The 27,643-nt window shown below is 41.9% G+C and overlaps 1 protein-coding gene across 1 annotated transcript in view; it reads left to right on the forward strand.

The window, feature by feature from the left end:
- The window catches only part of LOC144741124 (tRNA (guanine(10)-N(2))-methyltransferase TRMT11-like), a gene marked incomplete at its 3' end in the record, with an annotated part of 41,821 nt that extends 14,872 nt beyond the window's left edge, over window positions 1-26,949 (forward strand). Inside the window, exon 14 of the mRNA XM_078623760.1 lies at window positions 26,867-26,949. Within this exon, the coding sequence (XP_078479886.1) occupies window positions 26,867-26,949 (83 nt within the window). The remainder of the gene's footprint in view (window positions 1-26,866) is intronic.
- Window positions 26,950-27,643: the final 694 nt, after the last annotated feature.

Genomic DNA, 27,643 nt, shown 5'->3' on the forward strand with positions numbered 1-27,643 from the left:
GCTTGTTGGGTTGCCAGGTTGCAGAAATGACAGTTCAAGAAACATTTGTTTTTCCAACTATATTTTTGTGTTGTGGACGGTAAAACGCTGTTCATCTGTCACCTTTTGATTTGCAGTGGGTTGTCTAGTATGTTACAGTAGAGGTACGTGAAGCTGGTGTGAAGTAGGACTGAATTCTGCATGTCACTGTAATTTTATTTCATTTTTGCACATAAAAAAACATTGTTGGGTTTTAGAAACCTAAGTAAAAACCTGTCTGTCAGTCAGACTTTTGTGTCAGTATAAGACACAAGTGGTTTATTCAGGACTAGTTATTTGACCAGCTGGGACTGACGTTATTTGACACGAGGGGCGGAGAACATGTTAAAAAGTTTGTATCCACACATCCACAACATGCTTGTGCATGCGTGTGTGACACTTTCTATCACAGGGTTTTTTCCAGAGAAGGTTTCTGCCAGCTGCACCCATATAAAATGTTTTATCTCCTTGTTTTCTTCTTGTTCAGATGCTCTTTACCTTTCACCAGTCACACTCCTGCAAGGATTCAGCATTTGCCGTAAAACAGCAGCCTGCCCTGACAGTTTTAAACCAGCTTTCCGTCATATTTGGATTTGATTTGGATCAAGGTGTATCCTAGTCATCGTGACTCAGGGGGTTTCCAACCGCAAAGCATTTTAGATGAGTGGGAGAAAAATGTATTTTAGTCACATCTGTACTTTGATCAGGCCAACAATGAAATCAGTCCATATTTTCATGATAATCATCAATAGCTTTTTGTGTAATGCTGCGAAGAGGTACACACACACAAACACATGGAGAAGATGGTCTTCATCAATCATCTCTAGATGAAGACCAAAAACAGACCATGTTCTATAAAAGTCATCGGAGCCTCCAAACTTTGATAGAATATGAGATAATAATGGACAACACATCTTTAGGAAGGCTAATAAATGATTACATCGATATGTGTAGTAACTTTTAAACTATATGTGGATGATAAATGAAGCACATTTAATCTACACCTGCTTTGAATATTGCTGAAATATGTCTTTTCTTTTATTATCATGGAAGGCAATGCTCTGTGGTTCCCACGCAGCTATAAAACCTGCAAGAGGCTCATACAACTATGTTTGACCAACATATTTCAACAGTGAGTTTTGTTTGACCTGTCTTCTCTGATACAAACTCACATTCATGTGGTGGTTTCAGAGGACTCAGGAGAAGGGGGCTCAGATGTGGACACATTATTGTGACAGGCTCTTGGGATGATCAGGGTATCATGAGACAAAACTACAGGATGTTTTATCCTAAATTATGTTCATTTTTGTTGGTTTGTGTGCATCTGCCAAAGCGGATGAATTGTAGTCTGTTTGATAAATCTTTAAAAACAATCAAAGAACTCTGCACATCAACAAACACTGATGGGCAGGTGAATATCTTTCATGTGATTCACGCTGGGCAGTTCTAGTGACCATCTGTGCCACCAATTAGGACCGGGGACATTCCTTGGCAAATGATGAAGAGATTGCTGTGGATGGTGTCATGTCCTTATTTGAGGAGTTTTATCTCACCCTTTATTATGCACTTAGCACCTCATCAGAACTTTCCAGACAGATTTGCTGTAAAACTGGATGGTTGGAGACGTGCCAACCTGCAGCCGCAGCGAGCGTGAATGGCAGGTGTTGGTGGGCGTTTCCACAAGTGGCATTTCCTGATATGATCGCCACCATACTGGAAACAGACTGGCTTAAAAGCAGCTCCTCGACAGTCTGGCTGGTCTCCCTGAAAGGTTTCTACTTTCATGAAGCGTGACCATTTTTAATGGCGTCCATGTTCCATTTTTGTCTTTCATGTGATGTGGTCCATTTTTACTCAAAGGTTCTTAGAGACAAAGCAACGCGGCGCAAAGCCGCAGCGTCAGATTAATAATAGTATCATATGTGAAACAGGTGAGAAATGAGCTCCTATGATATCAAGTTTGTCTTGAAATCTGCTCTCAGCAGTCCAATAAACTGACCACTTTATTGTTAATGAAATGATGGAACCTTTATTGTAAAAGGGGGGAAAAAAGTATTTCCCTTACCTCTCTCGTCAGTCCCTCCATTTGTCACGAAACATACATGTGCTGCCGTGTGGGCCTCCAGCAGTCATTTATCAAAATACACTCATTCCCCCATTTGTGTAATGAAAGCACAAAGGGGAAAAATGAAAGAAAATAGTCTATTTAACCTGTAATAAAGGCCAGATGCACAGTGCAGGAGTCAAAGAGGTGACGTCTCATTGGCTGCCAGCACTGCACAAGGTGACTGGTGAGAAGTGTTGCATTAGTGGAACTGATGCAAAGAAAGATCCTGGAGATTTTACGAGGCCACAGACAGAACTGACAGCTTCAGGCTGACACTCAGTAGCTGAATGCTCTAAAACACTGGCACTGCCAGCGGTTGGGATGTTCCCAGACGTGAGGTACATTTTTCCACTGTTGAGATGCCCCCAAACAAACGTGGACAATGTGTGCCCGGCAGGAGACCGGTGTCTCTGGAAGGAATGTTTAGGAAACAAAAAGGGGTTACACACTGCTACTAATGACATAGTAGACATAATACTGTAGCTTTTATATCAGTCAGTATACTGTATATGTACTGTATATATATATAGATAGATATAAATATACAGTAGATCGTAAACCAGTGCCTTTTTACCTTTGAATTTCTGGAGGATTTGACAACTGATCTGACCACAGGACCATCACCAAATATGAAAATAAATGTAGTTCATTACAAATCACTCCATCATCGCTACCATTAGCTACCACACCTAACTTACCACTGTTTTATGCCTTCTATAAACTAGTGACCAGTGATGGTGAGGTGTTCGTGATGCATGATGCATGATGCATGATGCATGGTGTCATTATCCCACATGAGCTTTTTGCTCTGTTACCTTGGATAATCCTGAACAGGTGAGCAGTTGTTCCTCTTTAAGTGTTGCAAAGTGCTCAGGAAAAAGCCAAAGCAGATCAAGGGGGACCCCCATGATGGACTACAGTTTGTTTTGAAAAGTATGAGAGAATGGGGGCATTAAGATGAAAAGGATTGACAACCTGTTTACAGTCTAGTACATTTCCCCATGTGAACAGGTAAATATCATGAGTGACTTCTCATTTTCACCTTCTTCTAACCTCCCTTGCAGCTTAAAGTAAGTCGGCTTTGATTTGTACCAACAGTAATAGCGATACCCTGAAATCCCCAGCGAGCCTTATCTAAGGCGGAAGACCTTCTGATACCAGGAGATAATCGACCCCTGTGCTGTCTTTTTCCACTCAGCAGGGAGCCCATGTGCCAGCGATGAAAGCGCTGTGATTTACTGTCCAGATGAGTTGGTAAGTGATCATTCACGTCATTGGTCATCCATCACAAATACGCAGTTTGCCAGTTCAGCCACATTTTATTTCCATATCTCTACACTGAATGTAGGTACATGAGGAGAGGTTAAGAAAAGCGCACACATGCAGAATGGTCCGCACCATAAACCTTTATGATATACCCGGTGTGAGGGTGAAGTATGCAGATTCCTGGTGAGTAAAAGTTAGAATCGGTCTCAGGGTTTCTTTTACGTTGGCTCCTGTGAGCTGATCGGAGCCGACACACTGACTTTGCTGTTGTCACATTGGTTTGTGGAGCCGAGTATACATGAGCTTGTTTATAGTAGATATTCACATCCTCTGGTTCGTTTAAAATCCATTCTTAAACCTTCCATGTTTCGTTTTTGGTTCGAACGATAATTGTATTCTCTAATTAGAAGCTCTTTGTCATACCAACATATTTTCCTTTTAATTTTCCCTGATTGGTCATACTCGCACCACACGTTGGGCTACCGTTGTCACTACGGGTTACCAGGATGTTATAGGAGAAAGTTATGGGATGGAGGGGAGCACGACTGTGAAACAGACTCAGAGCTGTTTATGGTTCCCTTCAAGCAGCAGGTCCTGGATTCTTTCAACAGTTGTCCCTGTAAAGGTTTAGTGCTGGGGCACTCACTCATGGGGCAGCAATTTGGACTTAAACAGACTGACAGCAAAGCTGAGACACATTGGCATCATATCGATGTGAAGAAACACCAACAAACACGCCATATCAAGTCATGCATGTGTACCAGACCTTGGGGAAAAACTCTCAGTGATGACATCACATGCTTGGCTCAGAACCTGGCGACATGTCTGAGATCAGTTTTTATGAAGTTCTTCTCTTAAAACTGATTGAACCAAAAAACTCCTAATGTGCAAAAGGGTTTCATAATTCTTAAGAAATGGAAGTTGTAAATCTGAATTTTACTTTTACATTCCTGGTCATCGTTCTCATGCACTGCAGCACCTGTCATATTAACATGATGTACAACGATTTTATATTCAGGAGATGGCGGTTCCTCAAACAGGGTCTCGCAAAACTGAATCAGACCAGGATGTGACTTCTAAGTCGTGTAGTGTGCCAACAACTCATGTCATGGCCAACTGTGCCCTACAACCAAGTGGAAAATCTTACCTCAAGTGTTTCACAACATGGCAAACAGCAAAAACTAGAGAAAACACAAAGAGCACATTGGTCTCTCACCTACAGGAGAATTATCCTCCAACTCCATGTTCATTAAAGATGAACGCGATCGTTAACGTGGTCTGAATGAAATTCCAGAGGTACTCATTTGTCTCTTTACTTCTTTACTACTCTGTTCCCAAAAGGTAATGGGGTAACATCTAAGCGTTCATGAGTAGAAAAAAATATTTCTTACATCAAATGGTCATCATAATAAAACGTTTTAGGGTATGTCTGACTGAGTTTTTGGCATGTGTCATGCCTGAATGTAGGACATGCACTGAATTCTGCCATGAAGCACCTGGTGTTCCCCCACTGTCATGCTAACAGGGCCTGACAGCTTCGCCTCATGCAGGTCCAGCAGAGGAAAACACTCTAAGATGATGAGTCTCAAGACGTAGCAGGCCATTATTACCATCTCCCTACATAAACCAGGTGAGCAACCAGCAATGTCTGAACATGTACACATGCACATTTTGGTCAAAGACACGTTCATTACTGAAGATAATGAGTTAGAAAATGACAGAATGAATGAATGATCAGTTGGCTCAGAGTGATACTGGGAAAATATATCACAACATATACAGCATGCCCTCTTGATGCTATATTCCTTTTGTGCATTAGTCGGTCCATTTTTCACGTGTGTGTGTGTGTGTGTGTGTGTGTGTGTGTGTGTGTGTGTGTGTGTGTGTGTGTGTGTGTCTTTGATGTGTCCTCCCTGAGTTGAAAGGGAAACCTGAGAACACAGAACCCACAATGCCGATCTCACCTGTGTCCCTTTGATGATAGGATGGGGCTAAGTAGTCCAAACCATAGCCACACACACACACACACACACACACACACCACACACACACACACACACACACACACACACACACACACACACACACACACACAGACAGATATGCTCCGTGACCTTTTATTGACTCAAGCGAGTCCAGCTGCCTTTGTTGGCTGTCGCTCTGATGCGCTCCTGTTACGATGGTGGATGGATGGGTGCCATGCAGAGGTGAAGGACGAGCTCCCTCCATCTCTCAGTTCTCACTGTAGGAGTCCCAGACAACTGGACGACAAAATTTATATCGCCAGACTGCAGCTTTTTTTTTCGCTCTACATCACAGTAGCTTTCATGCGTGTCTGTATATTTACGATGTTTCTCTTAATCGCTACCACTCGCCTTCCACCACACACGCTTCCAACACGGTGTCAGACATATCAGCCGTTTAAATGAAAATGTTTTGCTGCCTGGACTTTCTGTGATGATTTGTAAATAACTCTTTACTTTTACTTTTACTCAGTAAATTGAGCATATTTGCATAATTTGAGAAACCTGAGGCTGGGTCACATGTGACTGCCCACTGGAGGGAGCAGAAGGCCCATTTCTTATTGCAGGTCCATCACGAGGTCATTTTTTTCGATTTTGCTGCTGTTATTCATCATCTGATGCTGAATTAACATGACTTGAAAATTCTTGCAAATCACAAGTTTTGTTTTTGTTTTTTCGGTGCGTCATTTCTGGTCAGGGTGACCAGTGTGCAGCCAATGGCAGCATCATCTTGTGAGAGAGAGTGATGAGTTGACGTCAGGATGAGGATATCTCCTGCGGACAGGTGAACCAGATACTACTGAGGTCAGTTCAAGGTCAGAGTGAGAGAAGAGATCTACTATCTGCTGTGAGAGAAAGAGAGAGAGAGAGAGAGAGAGAGGAGGGATAGTAGGACGACAAACTCATAGTCCATCTTCTGTGCACACACACACACCACACACACACACAACACACACACACACACACACACACACACACACTCACCACACCAAAACTTTCACCGTTTAGTGAGGCAGAAGCAGCTCTTTGTCAAACCAAAGAGCCGCCGAAGGAAGCTGTCCTCTGGTCACTTCATCGCTCTCTTCCTCCCCGCACTCTGAGCGGGGGTGACAATGACCTCTGTCTGAAACAAAATAGGTGGTGCACCTGTGGATAGACGGGGTCCCGTGCAGGCTCGTTTGATTCTCTTCTCTCTTCTTTTATACCCTCATTATTCTGTCAAGCTGCACGAGGTCTCAATTGCTGACTCCAGAATAGATCACAGATCTGGCTCTGATGCTTTTTGTATGGGAAAAGGCAGCTTCGCATTCTTGTGTGAAGATCAATGGTTCAATACTGACTGCCAATGCTCATTTACAGTGTCAGCAGAGTTGAAAAGATTGGAACCCTCAACTGATGGGAACATTCATCCTTGCAACATTCATAGGCACATAGGCAATAAAAATTCTCTGGTATCTTTTATAGTATGAAGAATGTTCTGAAAGTTTTGACTCTATCTAAATAGTGTGTATTCAAGTTACAGTACACTGTGTGTTTATAAATTCAATATCTTCTCACATATCCAGGAATGGAACCACATGGCTCTACAACTGCACATGCATATGTGTTAATGACGCTGTGGCTGACGTGTGTATGTTTATTGTATTCTTTTATTTAAAATTGGATTGATCTTTTCTTCACAGTCATCTCATTAAATCTTCTTTGGTTATGTGTTGCCCGTTGAACCAAGCCAAAAACATACCATTGTTGCTATGACGGTGATCAATGACAATCCTTCTAAATACACACTTGAAGTAGACCTTGAGCCAGAAATCTTTACTCTCATCGTTTCTCCTGCCCTAAGTGTGTGTGTGTGTGTGTGTGTGTGTGTGTGTGCATGTTATTCCTCTGGCTACACTCACATATACATGAGGTCCATCCCAACGTCCTCCCTCTCCTGCTGTCTCCATGTTGGCCCAGTCTGTCTCCAGTGACCCCCGCCTGAAACCAACAGAGCTCTAATCCCAGGATCACCCCTCGTTGCTGGGTGACAGAGAACAGGATCAACCCTCCTCCATTGTTCTCTGACGCTCATGGGCTGGACCACACCACACTATGGTAGAGGTGGGAGGACAGTGAAAACATGGCTCATGCAATATCTGTGTGCGTGCGTGCGTGCGTGCGTGCGTGTGTCATCAGGTGAACTTGTGGCAGCATTTACTCATGGCTGTGAGTGCTCCGCTCCTGTGGTGAGCTACATTTCATACATTGATACAACACAGCAGCCTGCATGTTTGAATCAGAACCCAGAAAATACTGTACACTCTAAACTCTGCTCTGTATCTGTATCATATATCTACGAGGAATTAGTTGATAAGCCTCAAGGTAACGTGCGTTTTAGGTTCCTTGTGGTGTTCTCTAACTGTGTTTCACAGTGACACATAGGGCACAGCTCCCCCATCGCACTGACAGCTGCTGTTAATCAGGAAAACTGTTTAAGAGAGCCGTCATGGACCGACAAAGGAGGGCAGCAGGGCGGGGTAAAGCTCCCAAACTCTGTGGGGTTGACCAAGATAGCGCACAACACATCTGCTTAGTGTCATCTGGCCACGCTCACAATAGAATAGATTGGATGCAGTTGGTCTTTGTGCTATATGAAATCAGTCTCCGTTCGCTGTTTGAACATGTTGGATATCAAGTGATCATCCAGCTCTTCTTTCCTCTCTGTCTGGTGTTCTGACTCACACATGGCTTCCAGCTGTCACTCCTCATCCACTCTGACACCAGGTCCGATATTTACACCAAATCATTGTTTTCACATTCGTTTTTTTTTTTTTTTTTGTTTTTTTTTTAAAACAAAATTGTACTTTCTGGATTGTGAATGCTCAAATAGGCTGAAGAGATTATTCGAGTGTTCTGCTGAAATTTGATTGACAAAGTGGTTGAATTGGGGAAAAAGGTATAAAAAAGGTATAAAATGTATCCCTTTTGTATTTGTAAAAAAACACAACAAAAACGACATGCCAACTCAGAACCAACCTCCCTGAACGTTTGGAGTTAAGCGTTCTTTTGCTCACTTTCTATCTCCATCACTTTCATATTTCAGCTCCACATAATCCAGCAGTTAATGAGGTATCAAGTAGTATTGAAACCCAATCGCTGTTAGTTGTGAGTGTTTCCTTCAGTAGCTCTGTGTCATGACAAGATAAAACACAGCACATCTGCTTAGTGTCACCGACCGACCATGGGCGGCGCGTCGGAGGGATGAACTTGTTGAGGGGAGTGACGGGTGATTTAAAACTCATGAGCCGATGGATCTGCTTTCTTTCCTCTCTCCAAAAGGAGGCCAAGTGAACAAGCGTAGGTCTGAATGTCCTGGACTTACATATCATATTTTGTGCGAGTGTGTGTTGTGGTAGGATATTCCTTTTTTTCCCCATATAACACCACCCCCTCCCCTTTGACGTAGCAGGAGCACAAGCCTCCAACGATGACAGTGTCACTTGTTGTTTTTTTTTGCTATGTCCCTGCTGAATGGATTTCTTTCTCTGGACTCTACCTTAGAGCCCTCGGCTAAATTTTTTTTGATAATTGCATCTAATTTTTCCACACAAACTATGATTGTATTCTATAAAACTATATTTTGATCCAGTTATTAGGTCCATATACATGAGGTGTAACAGGTGAACAGGTAAAAACCTTCTGGAGACCAAATTCCCCTGTGGTCAAAGTAAGAGAAAAGACTTTTTTTTACTAGAGTTTATGATTGCAGCTTATGCTGCTGCAGGCAGAAGAGGGACTTCCCGTGATGCTCTGACCCTCCTTCCTCTCCCTCCTTCAGGTTTGAATGTTTCCCTTTGTCTCTCACTCTCTCTCCCCCCTTTCAGAAGCACAACCCCCTGCATTGCACAACATCCCTGGAGCACAGAAAAGCTCTCACACACTTGAACTTGAAGGATAACATGCTCTCTCCTTCATTCTCTGTCTCTCATCAAACCGCAGGTCGTAGTGATCACTCCCTCTGTCATTCAGCCCCTGTCATGATGACAAAATGTGTGTGAGAAACATTTGAAGATGTGTAGAAAAAGTATGTTTTAAGTGATAAAATCACCTCTAAAAACCTTCACGGGTTTGTTCATCTCGGTGAATTTGGGGCTTTGAACGGTTGTTGTCGTGTCACCAACTGTAAAGGTTTTGCTTGAGTCTGTCTACGTGTTTCTGCAAAGTTTCTGCGAAGGCAGTCATTGGGTCTTCTTTTAAGCAAATTTCCCATCTATCTCTGTGTGTGTGTGTGTGTGTGTGTGTTCACGTACTGCATGCATCTGTGTGCGTGGTTAGCTGGGGTCATAACTCTGCCCAGGACAGTTTTATTAAAGTGTGGTGCAGCTAGTGAAGCAGCAGTAAATCAGTTTTTATTTGCTGTGTGTTGGGGGGTCAGCTCTCTTGACACCCCCGGACCCCTGACACCACCAGGAATGGACTGGCTGCCTTTGGCTGTTGCAGCTGTGTTGTTGTAGGCTGGTAGTTAAGGGGGATTTATTCCTACACAGACATGGTTCCCCCTTGCAATACTGAGTTTAGTTTGGATGGTGCACGAAATCTATATAATACTTGGTTTATCTCCATATGGATACTTATTGGATTCTCCAGTTCTTTCTAGTCACATTCCAGTTATGCTCCGACTTAAAGGGATTATTTACATTTTGGGAGATAATGTCTTTTCCTTTTGATCCTACTGCATGTCTGTTCAATATAATGCTGGAGATGGCTGGATTGAATACTTGCGCACAGAGACAAAAGGAAGCATCTTACCTCATCCATCAGTTGTGTGCTTCTTTTCATGTGGAACAGTGATGAACAAGGCTGACAAACTCTCTGTGTTCATTGAGGATTGCTACATTAATGCTCTCTGTGTTCCGTTTGGCAGTTCACTACATCATTTATTCAAGAGCGTCTTCCTCGTCCTCTGATTTGCCAAGAGAAAGTGTAGTAATCATCAACACCAGACACCTAAATTAATTCCTGTACCAGACACCTAGGGATATGTTTGTTTGTTCGTCATCTTCCCACTTGCTCCTGCTACGGGTCACGTTTTATTCTGGAGCTGATACCAGCTGCGAATGGGTCAAACGGCAGGGTACACTCTGGACGAGTCCCCACTTCATGGCAGAGCTGACATGTGAAGACAGACAAGAACCTGGAGAGAACCCACGTCACATGTTATTTACTGTACACTCACTTTCCAGTTTACTAACAGTGATGTGTTATGATGCAACAAACAGCAGTAAATTATACACTAATGAGGGTTAAAAACGTTCTGTTTTTATTGAGTCTGTTTCTTCATTCTATTCCATTATAGGGACATAACTAATAATTGTAACTCCAGTGTACATTCACTGAAAATCAGTCAGTATGATAACTGCTGAAAATTGTAATAATACTGTAGAAGTAAAATGATTATCAAATCATTTTTTATATGTTTGTGTCACTAAAATACACCACTTGTCACCATTTGTCACAAACTGTAAGACATTTTAAAGAAGCTGCTGTTGCTGCTGTTAAAAGGGTGTTTCAGCACTTATTGTTGTCTTGCTGAATTGGATATTTCAGTAGCTTTCCTCGTCCAAAGATGGTCCTCAGACAGTAGTTTAATGATGAGAAAAAGGTGACAAAAACTCAACCAACCAAGTGAAATTAGGTGAATTCATTTTTTGTGGTCTTCGACAATTAGGGCCGCACTTTAACTTCCTGTGGAGTCAGTGTGTTTGCTGTTGATGTTTTATAACAACAAAAAGGTGCTTTTAGATGAAATAAATGGAGAAGAGAAGATTTGTATTTACTTTTGTTACCGTGTTCCCCCATAATCTGGGGATAGTAGCTGTTGTACTGAAGAGTAAACTCTACTGAATTTTGTGAATGAAATGTTCTTGGCCCTCTGCTCTAATGGTTTCATGTTTTCTGTCAAAACGTCCTGAAGAGAATGATTCATGATTTTCACACACACACACACACACACACACACACCACACACACACACACAGGGGCTGTAGGCCACACCAGCGATATAAACATTCTGTTGGAATGCAAACAAACTACTCCCTCCCTCGCTCTCCCCTTTCTTTCCAGCAAATCTCTTGGAGTTCATTTCCTTTAGTTCTCAGCAGAAGTTTCATAAATGTGCCGCCCCTCTAGGAAAGTACTGATTGTAAGCAAATGAAATTATACTTAAAGATGATGAAACAAACACAGGCCCTTGGAATGTGAAAAGAAAAAAAAGGAAATAAACCATGGCAAAGGATAGTCTTTTACTGCATCCTTTTTGAATTCCTACAGCATGCAAATCAAAAAGGAGAATTTGAACATGCAGGCCAATGATACTGAAGATGTGACTGAGTGGTGATCAGACCAGCATGGACTGTCGCAGTGTCTGTGATTGGCTTCCACGATCTGTTTTGTAAAAGAAGATTAATGAAACAACCGGATTATAATTTGATTTTACTTGAAAAAGGTCTACGGGCACGGACCTGGAATATTATGTACTTTACGGCTGTGGAAATGCTCCAGGGATGAGACCAGAGTAGTGAGTAAACGTGTTGTTAGATGAGTTAGATGCCAATGGACAGATATGGTATGAAGAGTTGTTCATTTCTGTTTTCATTTACTCTGCTGTCAAAAACAAACAAACCTTTTTATTCTCTCTTTTTTTTACTAGTCCACACTTTGTTTTGTTATTCTGTGGCATAGTATTTGATAATAGGGACTGGGATCTGGGACAACAGATATTTTTTTCATGGTGTCATCCTGCAAGCTCCTCACTTGTCAACATGATCATTGGTCGAGCACACCACAGAGTTCAAACAGTACCCACACCACCTCTGCACATGTGCTTTGGTGTTTAGAATAAAACCGCACTGATATTCTGCACATTCTCTGTCAAAAAGCTGGGGGGCCATTTCCTTATGTGTGCGCGCACGTGCACCTGTTTTATGTTTCTTAGCCATCTACTCTGGAGGTCTGGTGAAGCAGGTTGCAGTGTCCAATAGTCAACAGATGCCTTCTGAGAGATCAGGATTAACCTCCAGGCTGTGTGGTGACAAAAAGGGGAGAGATTCTATTTGATGTTGTCTTTAAACCCCAACATGTGATTTGGAAAGTGAAGTAAAAGTTAAGTAATGAAATATCATAATAAGAAAATGAATGTCATAACAATAAAAAATTCATTACACATGAGAGCAAAGGTACAGATGCCCTTAATACAACCGGGTTCTGGCTGGTTGTTTGGTTTGGACTGTGTATCATCAATCAAAGCAACTTAGTGTGACTCATCTGCTGAGAGACAGAAATCAGAATTGACACAGCGTTTGTCACATGTTTATCTAATGATGTTTGTGGATCCGTCTGGCCTGACAGAATCTCTGGTTTTCCCTTGTGATCTTTCTGTGTGTGTGTCTGTGTGTCTGTGTGTGTGTGTGTGTGTGTGTGTGTGTGTGTGTGTGTGTGTGTCATGCCCTCAAGTTACCCCAGTTGTCGACCCCAAATGACATTCAGGAGCACTCCATCACGTCTTGCACAGAGGATGGAAGCCATTTGTGCCCAGTCAAAGGTCTCAGTACCTGATGCAGACAGCGCCAGATATTTTTACAGAAAAAAGTGTTTTTCCACAGAGTCAAATAAATACAAGGCAACGTGGAATTTCCTACACAGCACTACACCCTTAAAATGTGACCTACACAAACTGTCGTTTACATTTTGTGGCACACACTGTATCTTGCTATCAAACCTGACCTGTGTGACGAAGTGATTGAGCGTATCTGACCTGGAAGGATTTATTCCAGCTGGGTGCAAAAATCCAGGAGATTTCAGGAAGGGTGTTAAAACTGGCAACAGCCTCAAGTCATTATGGCAGCGTTTTCTGGTTTAATGGTGTATGAAGAACCTTTGATCACCTCAGAGATTTTAAAACCCACCTTCACTACAAATCAGAAAGTACAAAACTATGTTGAGTTCACAACGAATGACTTGCTAATTTATAAAAAATAGCCTTTTTTACTAGGGTTTATCTACAAAGTGAGTTTAGAATAGTTTCCATCATCTGTTCATGCACGTACAAGGTGAATAAATCAAGCAATCCCCTCAAGAACACAGAAGTCCCGTCTGAATGTTTTCTCATCTTTGCTCAAGTCTCATGTTCAGAATTACAATTTAACCGTTGGAGCTTTGATTCACCATTTGATTTACGTTATAGATAAAACAGGAATAGCAGCCACAAAAACTGCTCATTTTACAACCAAGTACTTTTGATTATTTCCAAAACCTTTCAATCAGGAAAATGGTACGTGAAACCATCTGTGGTGAATAATAGCCTTCATTAAAGGGCAGGTCCCTTTATTTTCCCTGCTTATAAAGGTGTGATAAGACAAGAAATATCCAAAAAAACAAAGTCACATTTTTCTTACAAATACACAGAACACACACACTAGAACCACCATTTCCCCTTTTTTTTTTTTTTTTTCCATTTTGCAGGTGTCTATTTGTTTTTTTTGTCGGGCCAGTGGGACGTTGTAGCATCAGCCTGATCACTGAAAGAATCTTTTTCTGTCGTAGCAACTGCTGATAACTGAATGGATGTTCTGTTATTGTGGTTTTTATCACACAAAACGAAATAAATACTTAACGTCTTTCATGAGAGTTGCATGTTTGGTTTAATAAACTGCTGCTGATGTGTCTGTTTGTGTCTGTAAAACCGTCCAGTAACTCTAAGAAGGATGGACAAACGTGTTTGCATCTCTTGGCAACCAAAAAAAAAGATGCTACAAAGCAACAGTGTCTGTGTATTAGTATGGTCCAGGTCTAAAATACACTGTGCTCACTGTACTGTAGAGGGTCCTGAGCTGGTATTGAATCATAAATTTGGGCGCTGCCAGGATCATTCATTCATTCATTTCATCTTCTCCCCTCTTGCTGCGGTTACGGGTCGTGGTTGTGCTGCAGCTGATCTCAGCGGGTGAACGATAGGGTACACCCTGGACGAGTCGCCAGCTCAGATGACAATCCACTCTGCTGGAGGTCGACTGCGGATGAAAGTGTTGTTGTGGCTGTGGAGAGTAACTGCAGTTGGTCAGTGTGATGCCGCTGTCTGTGACTGTACCACAGTTTTACTACTACATTACATATCTAACTAACCCCCTGCAACGCCTCATCCAGTTCATCACATACCTGCTCATTTTGCTGCAGACTGAGTGAAGTTTGATGAAAACGTTATCAGCGGTAAAAATCTGCAATTTCTAGTCACTTTAAAAACATGTATACTACACACGTATTAAAACATGACTACCACAAAGAGCCAGTACCGGTAAACCTTGATCACAGTTCACATGCTTGAGGTGTGTTTCCCCGAGAGAGCATTAAAGTCTTATCAGGTTTCTTATCTTCCACTGCTGGTATGCGTATAGCTGGAACATTATTTTCACACTGAATTTAACCTCTTACCAAGCACGGACAAATTTGCACTTCAAAACTCAGTAATTTGGAGCAGACAGAGTGAGGTAGAAACTCCTGCAGCTCCAGTATGTATTATTGGTAAATAGGATGATTTTGCCCAGGGCGACTTGCTTTCATTTCAGGCCTGCTGCCAAAGCCCACGGTGAATTTATACAAAACCATCAAGCCATGTGCCATTAAAGTGAACTCAGAATGCTGGCAGAGCACCAGCCGCCTATTATTATTTATTAATATAGGTTTAATTCTGCAAATGTGTTGCAGATGTTTGAGATACCTTTTGTGTTTTTTTTCTGGTCTGATGTGAAGGAGCAGTAGTTGTAACCTAACATATGTTTTCCCCACCTCTCGCTTACTTGTAGGAGGGGGGGGAAAAGAAAAAAACTCAGCTTTTTAAAAGCAAAGTCTGTTTTTGTTTATTTTCAGGTGCATGCTTATCTGGAATTCCCCAGGTACCAACTTTGCAATAGAATTTGTACTGATCTTAAAAAAAGCAAATATGGATGTTTATGGATTGTCATCTCTATATTTACATGTGACAAAAGGATATAAACACCTTGGGTGATTGGTGTTAGTCCAACTCATCCGGCGCCACCAGTCGATTGTCCAGGTCTGAGAACCTCTACAAAGGGTTGGTTGATCCATCATGCTGCCTGTCTATATATATTTAAGTATAAAAAACATGTAAGTCACACAATCACCAAGCTCCAGTCAAAGAGAAGGACAATCACCATGACTAATCCAACCACATTAATACTGTGGAACACCCCCATCGGTCCAAAACCAGAGCTGTTTATTAGACACTCACTGTTTTCTCCTAAACCAAAACAGAGGACTGCTTCTGTAATGGAGGCTGTTTGAAGTCCTATAATCAGTTTTTAATGGTACACAGGGTACACAGTGAGGTGGATATTAACTACTACATGTGTGGTTTTATGGTTACTTGCCATTGCAGTGGTTTGTGTGCTATAATAAGCCATGGCCAGATGCACTGATTCCACATCATGTTGTTCAGCAGCTTCACTAATGATAGAAATAAACAGGTGCTCTATGAGAACCTTGTCTTTTCTGATGACATATAGTTCCTCCAAAATGTCACTAAAAGGTTGGTCTGGTGACTTTCAGCGGTCACTAAAGGCAGCTATGCTTTACTTTCTGATGAGAAGAACAGCTATGAATCATGTTTTGAGATGCATTAATAGCCACTTCTAATGTGGTGAATGTGGGTATTGTGATGCATATACATGTGAGTAATAAGCCTGTGTAGACAAACACCTATGCCTTGTGGGAACTTGGGTGGAACTTTGTTAGTTTTGCCGTCACTCATGCTCACCAACAGAGGACTGGAGAGCCATAAAGAACAGGAGACTTTGGTTGGTTGTTCCGTTGCCTCCTTCAGTTAGTTGACTCACTGTGACCATAACAGAGGGTAACATAAATAATAATAGCACTGATGTGATTGATCTATTGATTTATTCTCCTCTGCTTGGTATTTTTGAGCAGCGTGATAGTAAGAGTGTGAAAGAGGATGTGTAACGCCAGAGGCATGAGGGTTGGTAACCCTGGTCTTTAGCTTTATAGGTCTTTATAGGAAACCGGGGATGCAGTGTATATCTTTACCCGGGGTCTAATCCAGCAATAAAGACATGAAGGAGAGAAAACAGTGAGCGACCGTTTTAAGATCCTGATCTGCTCTCTGCAGAGTAACTTCTGTTCTATTCTATGGTTTATGGTTTTCTATGGCTCCTGGTTTTTGTTCTGGTATCATTGGGTTTGTTACAAGTTCAGTAAAAAACCAGACTCATTTTACATGTTCCAGTAAGTTGAAACGTGTTTACACCACTAGTACCCACACACACACACCATTAACACTGTTTGCTTCACGGTGTAATGTTTTTATCTTCCATTTAGACATGAGATTGTACTAGCAAGTTATTTTCAGACATGTTTTAAATCTGTCAGTTTGTCAGTGACACTCACTTGATGTAGTAAATATTTTAAGATTCTTTTCCAAATTAAATATTGAGAAACACTGACTACTAGCAGACTCCTTTTAAAAATACTTCACCACAGGAATTCACATAAGTAGAAAATCATAACAAAAATACTGATCCCACAATCTAAAAACGATAAAACATGTGAGAGGTCTTTTGTACAAATTCAGATGTCTCTCAAATTGCATTCATGAATATTTACGTAAGTAACTTGAAGTGAGTCTCCAGTCATGTGTGTGGAACACACTAACTTGTAACTGGTTACCTCCCAACCACCTGTGGACAGAAGCAGGCCAAAGTGAGTGTGAAAGAATATTTGTTGTGTTTGGACTAACTAGTCTTAACACAATGGAAGTCTTGGAGGTGGAGCGGAAAGGTGCCGATGCAGTTTCTTACACCTACATCCGGTCCGACTGCCGAGGCCTGTCCTGTGTTTTAAAACGTACAGACTTTTTCAGGGCGGTAACAGTGGCTTTGGGGTTTGTTTCATCTGTACTGGCACGGCCGCTCAGCCCACGTTTGATGGTTGATTGAACAAGAAAAACACTTGGCTACATTCTGCAAGGAAGCCGTGAAACTGTCAGTCTCCCTTTACTTTCTGAGTTGTTGGGTTGAGACTGACAGTGAACGGCAGACAAATCATCTTGCAGAACTGAACATGCACAGAACTGTTGTGCACAACCAGGAAACTCAGACGTCCCTACGTAAGGGAAATATGATCCCCACAAAAGGTGTTTGTTGTTGTCGATACAGGTTTGAAAACACTTTTGTAGGCGACATTTTGGTGCTTGGTTCCATTTGGCTGTATTGAGTGTGTGTGTGTCCCGCATGAAAAGACAGTGAGATGACGAGGTTGGCCCGCAAGAAGCAAATGAGCCCTGGCAGTCTATGATGTAACCTTCGTCCTCAATTCATTTCAGTCAATTGTTCTCATGTTAGCGCTGATCACCCAGTCACACTGGGGTTCATGAGAGTTTTACAGAAATCTGTATTCCTCGTTCACCCCTCAGAACTAAGCCACGAACTCAGCTGTAGTCCTCCAGTGTCTGTTAACCGCTTGTCCTCACTTTCATATATTTTCATATAATGCAGAAAATACTTGACACTTGCACAGCTTAGAGATCTTTCCCAGATCAGAAAATGTCTGACCTGCCCAGTTAGTTCAAACCAAATAGACTCCATGTTGCCATCGAAGCTATGTGAGGTTGGTTCCAGTCACTCTTGTCACGCTCTCATCTTGATTTCATTTATGAAAAGGAAGTATTAATAGCTTCAAATTGCACCCAAATGGCGATCATGTAGACACACAAGAAAAACCTGTTTGTTTCTTCTTTCCGTTGAAATCGTTAGCAGAGTTTGGAAAATATTTTTGGATGAGGTTCAGAGGTATTCTGGACGTTTGCAGCATGTTGCAATCGCAAAGCAAACTAAAACATATTGTTTCAGGATCCATCAGTATCAACCTACATTTGACACATATCTGGCAAATAGAACATGGCCAAAAATATGTCAAATGTGGGGGTTTGTGCATGTGTGTGCATGCTATGGGCAAGGGGGTGGGGGTCTACACATTTCTTTATTAAATTGGAGCTAAATCTAAATACAGCTCCTTTTAAGGCCACAGGCTTCAAACCTCGTGAAAACGTGTACATGAGAACGATGGAAGAGTGAACTTGTTCAAGTCAATTTATGAATTTGTTAGATCACTGAAAGCATGACTTTCTACTGGTGAAAATGTCCTGTAATATTTGTTAATAAGCTCTGCACGGTAAAAATACAGGGGAAGTTGAAGCTTGAAAATGTTGGCACCCATTGTAGAAGTCAAACAACCCTTCAGTCCCTTTTCATCTTCTCTTGACTGAAAGCGTGAGAACTTAAATATGCGACAGAGTCTACCTCGTTACTCCTGATGGACAGTTACATTGAGGATGTTTTTTTAAAAAAGTGTAACTGTATTTACACCACAAATATTCCAATGCTGTGGATCAATGCTGAGAGGGTGAAGGTGCTGAGGACTGTTTGGATCAGGAGCAGGAGAGAAAATCATTCCAGATAACGACAATCAGTCATGTCTTTGTTTCCAGCCAGGACAAGATGGATAAGATGCTGAAAACAAGAGCATTTAATGGACTGATCCCTGTATGAGGCAAAGATTGTGATGAAGTGCACTCTGGGGACGTGACAAATAAATTACAGTAAAATGTGTCGTACTTGTCTGCTAATATGTCAAAAGTATTCAATGTCAGCTGCATTGCTTGTTCTCAAAAAGGCTTTAATAGACTTGTGGTTTATTTTTATAGCCACAAATCCTTTCAATCTACCTCCTCATTTAACAGCATTTCGGGTCAGTTTACATTCAATCATCTCCTTCCACTTTTGGGTCGCGGTTGTGCTGGAGCCGATCCCAGCTGTCAACGGGTGGACGCCAGCTCATCTCCGGGCCACATGAAGGACAGACAACCCTTCACACCCACACAGACACAGGGAGAGCCTGTGAACGCCACATAGCAAGAGCCCAGACCAGGAATCGAACTGGGACCGTCTCGCAACAGTTCTAACCACCACACCACTTGTCATTTTACGATGCAATGCAAAAATGAACAACACGCAGAAGAACTGCAGATATTATTTCTTCCTATCATCAACTGATGACACAAACCGTAAACACTTACTTCATTGGACTCCATGTTTCCTACAAGTAATGTGTCGTTTGTAAAGTCTTGTGGGCTGTGGCCAATTCACACCACAGTCTGATATATGCCACATTTTACATTACATCATGAGGCACACACAGAAAGTGGATCTAGCAAACAAGCCCAGTTGACATAAAGGTTCGCAGGAAAAAAGCTCCAGATATATTGTGGGATGATCAAGTTCAGCTTTATAACATAGTGTTAATGTGCCAATGATGTACCTGGTATGTCAAATCCTTCACTAATGTATTCTCATATTAAAACCAGAAGGGCTTGATTTCTGTAGTTTTTAGAATATATGATGTGAACCACATGAGGACTCTCAGTCTCTTGACAAACACAAGATGTATTTATGTTGCAGTGACATTAGGAATGCTTTTTTCATGTCAGTCCTTCCTGTATAAGTTCCACTGGTTGCTGTGATCATTCCTGCTGTCCATAGTGAGCTTTCTTCCAAGAGCACGAACATCTTCATTCTGAGCAATTTTGGAAATTCAGCTGGAGCTGATACAAGTCAGTGTTTTTTTTTCTTCTTCCAAATTACTGCTCTTTCAGTGCAAAATTAACTGGCTGACAGGAGCAAATCCTCAAATGAAATAAAGCTGTGCAGCCATCATTTCTAGCCTGAAAGTAATTCGGTTCATCCAAGAACAGCTTCCACTCTGGTTTGCTCCCAGCTGCAGTTTGTGTGAAAACTTAATCCTGTGTGCACATCCCAGAGATGTTACTAAAACACAAAACATTTAGATAATAAAAGTGATTTATATAACGACATGATGCATCATGAACACAGCCTCAGATTCTGCTTCTTTACTTCCGATCCATCAGTATTCTAGCTTCTGTGGAATATACAATATTTGACCTTAGGAACTGATCATACGGCCCGATTCCACTTCTCACCTTTGACTTCACTGGTTAATTCACTGCTTCTCAGAGCAGACAGGCAGCATTACCTTCTTTTCCAGTGGAACTTACCTCCGACACGATTGAGTTTCAAAGCCACACATTCATTTAATCAAGCAGCATTGTTAACAGATGTCACCGTCCGGCGCCCAGCCCATTGATCCTTCATCAGTATGTGTTATTGCAATCAATACCCTCATTAGCGAGCGGCCAGGGCCAAGAAAGTGCTCAGGGAAAAGGTCTTTTTCATGTTCGATTAGGCTGCGAGCTCTGAGCTGCTGTCCAACTCTGCAGCTGGCTGAGCTTCCAGACAATTCTGGGAATGTTTCACATCACATGAGGGATTTCAAATGAAAACAACAAACACATTTTTTATTTGATGGAAATCAATATTCACAGGCTGATTGTACTTGAGTGTGGTCAGACAGTTGCATATACAGTACAAGTGCATTTATACATTCAGCTGAGTTGTTTCATAGAGGTGTTGAAGTGATGAGTAACTAGCTACAAGACAAGCATTTTACAGTTTGATAGTTTGTCCTAATTTAGCCTTTTCATTATGGAAATTAATACTCTTTGTCTCCCTTAAAAGTTCTGCTAAAGTTTTTAATTTTTTTTTTAAATTTTGTGTATGTGTATATTTTAAATTAATATAACTTTGTGCAGTTCGTTTTACACTTTCACTCACTCTCAAACTTCTGTTCCCAAAGTCATAAAATAGCAGTTAGCAATTTTAAAGATCTGAAAATGATGAGGGTCACAGATTTCTGGATTTATTCTAGCCTCTTGTAAAGCCTATGAAGTATCTCCTAAACGCTGCCATAAAAAAAAAAAAAAATTCCAATACACCCTTTTTTCTTTCCCAAAGGCTTTGAACATTTTTCCATGTAGCCACAAATCATACTGTATAAAGGAACAACATGTTTCCCTTGCACACATGTTTCTTGAATCGTTTTGATCAGTGGTTCACGTAATGATTTTATATGTGTCTGATTTTATGTTTCACGCACAAAACCGACGTGTTGGTGCTTGTGTGTACGTACGAGCTCTCACCTCCTGACAGACATTATCAGATTTGTGCATCTTCAGCTGCCATCTCTGCCCTCATGTGTTTGGATTTCAGTGTGACCTAATAGCTACTAATAAACAATTTATGCCACTTAACTGGGCTAATACATCATAATTGTGACACACGGTTAAGTAACCACCTTGACTTTTTCTTCCTCTCCTCTTACAGATGTGGAAAACAAAATACTTGGCCCTGGGCCACATACGAGGCTGAGGCCCATTGTCTCCTTGGTGCTCGCAAACGCAGCTACCAAACACCACAAGTTCAGCGAGACCTTACGTGCTGACCAAGAGATTATGGAAAGTATGTGACCAGTAAAGAGGCTGCAGCAACACGTGGTCGTATCTGATGATTCTTTATGATACCGTGTTATGACTGATTTGTATAAAATAATGGTTGATTCTATAGTAATCTAATCCACCTGAAGAAATCCAGAGGATTTACAGAGGATGCATGTTTTCTGTTTGCAAGGGTGCACATGTGCGGATGAGAGTTACGCTCAAACCCAACCAGCACTTACACATGTCCAAGGAAAACAAATGATTCTTCATGAACTCTCTTTGCACACACGCGTGCACACACACACACACACACACACACACACACACACACCAGAGAGGAACTGTATCAACAGCAATCACGTGATCTGGGGAGTCAGACTGCCTTAATCCTACTGTCAGCCCTAATTGGGCAGTGGGGGATTGAGTTAGTGTGTGTGTGTGTGTGTGTGTGTGTGTGTGTTCATATACAGAGGGACCCCCAGTTAATATTTTACCTGTCAACGCAAACAAGAACGACAAAAATAGATAAATGCATAGCAGACATTTGCTGTTATACTGTATATATCCTCCACATTATATTCTTGTAACTAGGCAGCATATTTGCAGAATTTCAGTTCTGCTGTCTGAGAACTGAAGGTTGCCAAGATCTCGCAGCACCTGAACTGCCCTTAACCAGTAGAGGGCACTACTGCTGTGACCTTGTGCCTCCCAGACGCACAAATCTCATCCATTGTCTCTGTTGTTTGGAAGAAGGTTCAAAAGAGTTGCTTTCAGAAAAGATGTAAATCAAATATGTTCAGCTAGAACAAAGGAGAAAACTACAGCAAATTATGCTGGGAAGTTTGCTGTCACTGCAGTGAGAAAGAGGTGGTTGTAAATAATGACACACGTGACTCATCGATGCATTCAGTGCCACAGGAATTCATAAATACAGTTAAGAGCTTCACCATCCTCTGCGTCCCCATTCATCTGTGTTCATCGCTTTACTTTGTGAAGGAGGTGGCTGACTTATGCATCCTTAAAGCTTTAGAGGTGAGCAGCTCAAGACTTGACAGGGCACAACGGGTGAAACGAACCAGACATGGCACTGCGACTCTCAGCCAAAGACTGTCATCTTTTTTTTCAGCTTTTCTTTCTTGTCAATCGCCATTTGGGCAGTTTTATTCTGATTTCTTTTTTTTTTGGAAGAGTACTACAGAATAAGTCACATTAATGTCTTATTCGTTTTAACATCTTAGTTTGAAAAATGAGTAAATACTTCGGTGCTGTCTGATCTTATTCACGATTTCTGATCCCAGCAGATAAAATCAAATATTCTGATTGGTTCGTTAGCATGAAAACAAGGGAAAATGTCCTAAAGCCCTTTTCTGACACTTCTGTCTTATAGCCTCCTCTCCTATAATCTGTGGTGTCCTTGCACCTCACTGCAGTGACACAGGTACCCATTATTTTCCAGTTTAGCTCATAATAATTTTGTATTCACTGAATTTGACCCCATTGCAGATACTTTGAGTAGGGGGGTGAATGACAGATGTACTGTTCTGAGTCCTTACAGAGAGCTGTTGTTTAGACAGGTAATGGACTGAGAGAAACACGACCACAGAAACCACTGTCACGCTTGATCTGGTTACACATGGCGAGCACCAGTGTGTGTGTGTGTGTGTGTGTGTGTGTGTGTGTGTGTGTGTGTGTGTGTGTACGTGTTTGTACGTGCGTGGGTGTTTGTGGGTGTGTATGTTTGTGTGCATGGATGGGTGTTTGTATTTTTGTGTGTGTGTGTGTACATGTGCCTCTGAGCACGTGTGCACCAATGTGTGCGAGCACCAGTTGTTAGTGTACGTGTGTAGTTGCTGGTGGTTGTTCAATGGGTCATTTAACACGTCCACATATTTACACAGCAGGATATGAACTGATAGAGACACTTGTGCTGAGAACGGAGGCTAAGACTCTTTCTTTCTATCTTGAATATTCTCTATGCCCGAACACGAACTGCTCCAGATTTCCATCTGTGCCTTCCTGTCCACTGCGTCGCCTCCCACCTATCTTCTGTGGTCTCTGCCCTCCATTCCTTCTCCATCACTCTCCCATCTCCATGTCCACCACACACACCCCAAGCTCTCTTCTTGGTTTCTACCTTCCCCATTTCTCTCCACCTGCCAGCTCCCTCACTCCTCCACCCTCTTAAACCCCCTCCCTCTCTCTCCACACATACAAAAGCCACATGGAGGGTCTGCTTCTAATCTCCACATGCTGGGGTCTCCATTTGTTTTGCTTGTCCACGGACCCCACAAAGCAGTTTCCAGTGCCCAGGACCCACTCAGTGCAGATTTAATTAGATAAGGCGAATGGTGGAAGGAGCTGGAGAATTGAAATTGGACATGGGGGTTTCACAAGGAGTGCTGGTTAGTCTCTGGCTCTGTATGAGCCCAACCTGACAATGCACTTCCAGCTGAGAAGGGCAATGAGAAAGTGGAAAGGAAGAATGAGAAGGAGACTGTGGAGATGGCATACTTAACTCTACCCTGGTCATCACTAAGGGTCTGGTTGTTCTGCTCTCAGACTATTGGCTCTTTGGCTGAGCTGACAAGGCGAAACGTCTCCCATGAACACAGATTTTCACACGCAGTTAATCAGCTTAAGACAAAGCGGGCAATGGCCTTTGTTGTTGATGGGCAAATACATCAGCAAAGAGTGAGTCAGTCTGAGCCCATTCTCATCTCTCATCAACAAACAGTGATGCCCTCTCACAGCTCTCTTCACCTGACAGAGATGCACCAGAAAGACGTTCACGTCAGGGTGAGAGGCCGCGGGCTGCCCATTCACCTAGACGTCCTTCTCTCCTATGTGAATCTCAGAGCATCTGTGTTCTGCATGTTAGCACCTGTATGACTTATTTTAAAATCGTTTTCATGAAGTCACTGAAACTGTGCCTTAAAACCGTTTAACACACACCTACACGTTGATTAACCCACTTATACCATGGTCATTTACCAAAGAAACAGAAGTCAGAACCAACAGCCTCGTGTGGACTGAGTTTGGAAAACAAGCCTTCAGTTTGCTGCCCCCCCAAAGCTGATCAAAGGTTTTCTGAACTCATTTCACTTGCAGTGAGTTAACTTGCGAGTTAACTGCATTTGGTACTAGTAAGTGGTCGTAATCCCTAAATGATTGTTTTAATTTATCGTATTGCTATTTTGGTGTGTTGTTTGCAATCTGTGCTTTAACTCGTGTTGTCTATCATGATGTGTGTTGCTGGCCTCTTTTCCAGGTCGCCCTTGTGAACGAAAGATTAATCTATCATCTTAAATAAAGGTTAAAAGAAAACAACCTAATGCAGACTTTGTTCTTGTCCAAGCCTCTCACACAGACACCAGTGACTCTTCTGACATGGCATGACATGACTAGAACTCATATAGGAAGTTAGACAGTGTCCGAACCTGATGCACAGTTTGTCATGGTGAGAGGAGAAAGTGTACAAACCATCAATGTCCTCCTGTTAGTTGTTGTGACCCCCCCCTGCTTTAAGGTTTACCACTGAAAGAAGGATGTTTCCCTTTGATGAGGAATGAGTGTGAGCTTAACAAGGGTTTAGTGACAGTTGGGTCTCACATAAAGTAACTGCGGCTGCTGGACGTCTTGGTGAGACTTTGACCATTAGCAGCGGCGTTCAGGTGGGTTTGATTAGCGAGCACAGTCTGTACCAGATTGTGTTCTCATTTGGCAGGTGGATGTTTTAATCTCATTGTTGATTCTTGATTAACTTCCTCTTCATTCGTGACTCGCTGAGAAAACGGAGGGATCTTCCTGTGCACACATGGACTCGTTCATCGTCGGCTCAGTACCGACTCTTACAGACAAACGTGGCAACAATTATGACGATTATTGTGCTGACAGGAATGAAACAAAATGTTTCTGCTTGTCGTCAATCTTCTCTCTTGTCCCCTCCCCTCACAGTGTCTCTCCTCCTTAATCCTTTGTCTCAGATGCGATGCAGTATTGTCACTGAGCTAAAGAGAAAGATGTTCTTTCCAAGGACTTTTTAAGGACTTATTGGCAGCACATGTGGTTTCAGACAGATGTGCTCAATGATCCATGTCAATTAACTACTTTCATGAACCTGCTGACCTGTTGCTCTTGTGAAAAACACCAGTGTCACTTAACTAAAGGCAAAAGTGTTACAAAACATGTTCTGTAATAAACCAAATTCTTCATGTCGTATGGAATTGGAAGGTGTCCATAACATTCGCCTGTGTCATGCTACTGTATGCCAAAGCTGTGATATATCTTATTATTACCTTCCATTGTGAGTTATTGCATTCCCTACACTGATCTTCCACCAAGGAGTTCTGTTTAATATCACTATTCATTTTGATTTGTCTCTCTGGCAGCACGATCAAACCAAAACCATCGTCAAAATGCAGAAAGTGCAGTCCTCAGGCCAACTTTCCAATATTCAAAATTCTGCAAATAAATACAAGTTCACTGTTCAAGTGCTGAAGAGAGCTCTGCTGTGACTCCTCACAACATTTCTTGTTGCATTAGGCATTTTTATGATGGTCACACAGATGCTTTAGTGAAGTCAAGTCTGATTTGAATTATATTGCACAACTTCACAACAACGGTTATCTTATGACACTTAAATAGTTATATTCTTATACAGTCTCAACATTTACATGAGCAGATCTCAGTGATCGAGGTGAGGAGAAACATAATTTTACAGCACAAAAACCTCGGCATATCCAAGGCTACGTGTGGATGGCCTTCTGCCTCGAGCAGTTGTGATGAAAGCCAAAGTAACACTGACCTCACTTCCTAATTACTTGTCGTTCATTGTGCAATGCAACTTCATTTCTTCTTACTGTTGTAAGTCACAACATAAACATGACTGATGATTTAATTGATAGGCTAAGGCATTAAAATATATGTAATATAAAGAATTAAAACGTCCCATGTCCCCCCAAATAAAGCAGCTTGTCCTTTAAAGAAAGCTTTTCCACTGTCTGAGTGAACTGTTCTATGTGTTTATCTTCACAGATTCCAGATGAGCTCTTGCTGAATGGACAGTGGGTGAACATCTGTGTGCTGGCACTGAGCAGTGACAGCTCTGCTGCAAACTGGTAATGTGTGTGGAAAAATATGTGGGCACACACTCACATTCATGCATCTTATGGGGATGAAAGCGCACACTCATACACGGAAAGGCCCCCTAAGAAAAAAAAAAACCAACACCTTTGGTTTGACTGTGGCTCTGCAAAGAATCAAACCTGATCACACAAGGAAAATTTATCGTATCACTTCCAGGACAGCGATAAAAGTGGTTTAGTAGTTACCCTGTTCCAGTCAGCAGCTGACGTTTTCCCCCCCAAACTCTGCTTTTATTTCTTGAACATTGTATATATCGGACTGCAAGCGTTTCCCACTGTTAAGAAGACGTGAAGACATGAAACACCTGCTGGTCATGTTGAAATCCTGTCCAACAACAAGAATCCAATGTGTCAGGGACAATAAAAGAGGGATGCTGATTGCGATGATGTTTACCAAACTCAAACTTTCTTTCCATACATCTCTCTCGCTCTCTCTTTGGCTGCATCATCAAAAAACATCAACATCAAGAAAGCAGAGGAGATGACTTACTCACAATGATTTATGTGAGAGGGCATTGTCATTCATATTCACTGACTGCTGCACAATCATATTCTTAAAGAATCCCAGTAATGCTGATCTGACAGTATTGTTTTGGGGGTCTCTTTATATAGAGCTCATGGTGAAAAACAGCAGGTTTGTGTTTGGGCAGATGGACAGAAGTTGGCT

This window comes from Lampetra planeri, unplaced genomic scaffold, assembly GCF_965212315.1.
Source record: "Lampetra planeri unplaced genomic scaffold, kcLamPlan1.2.h2 scaffold_429, whole genome shotgun sequence".
NCBI classification, from domain to species: Eukaryota; Metazoa; Chordata; class Hyperoartia; order Petromyzontiformes; family Petromyzontidae; genus Lampetra; species Lampetra planeri.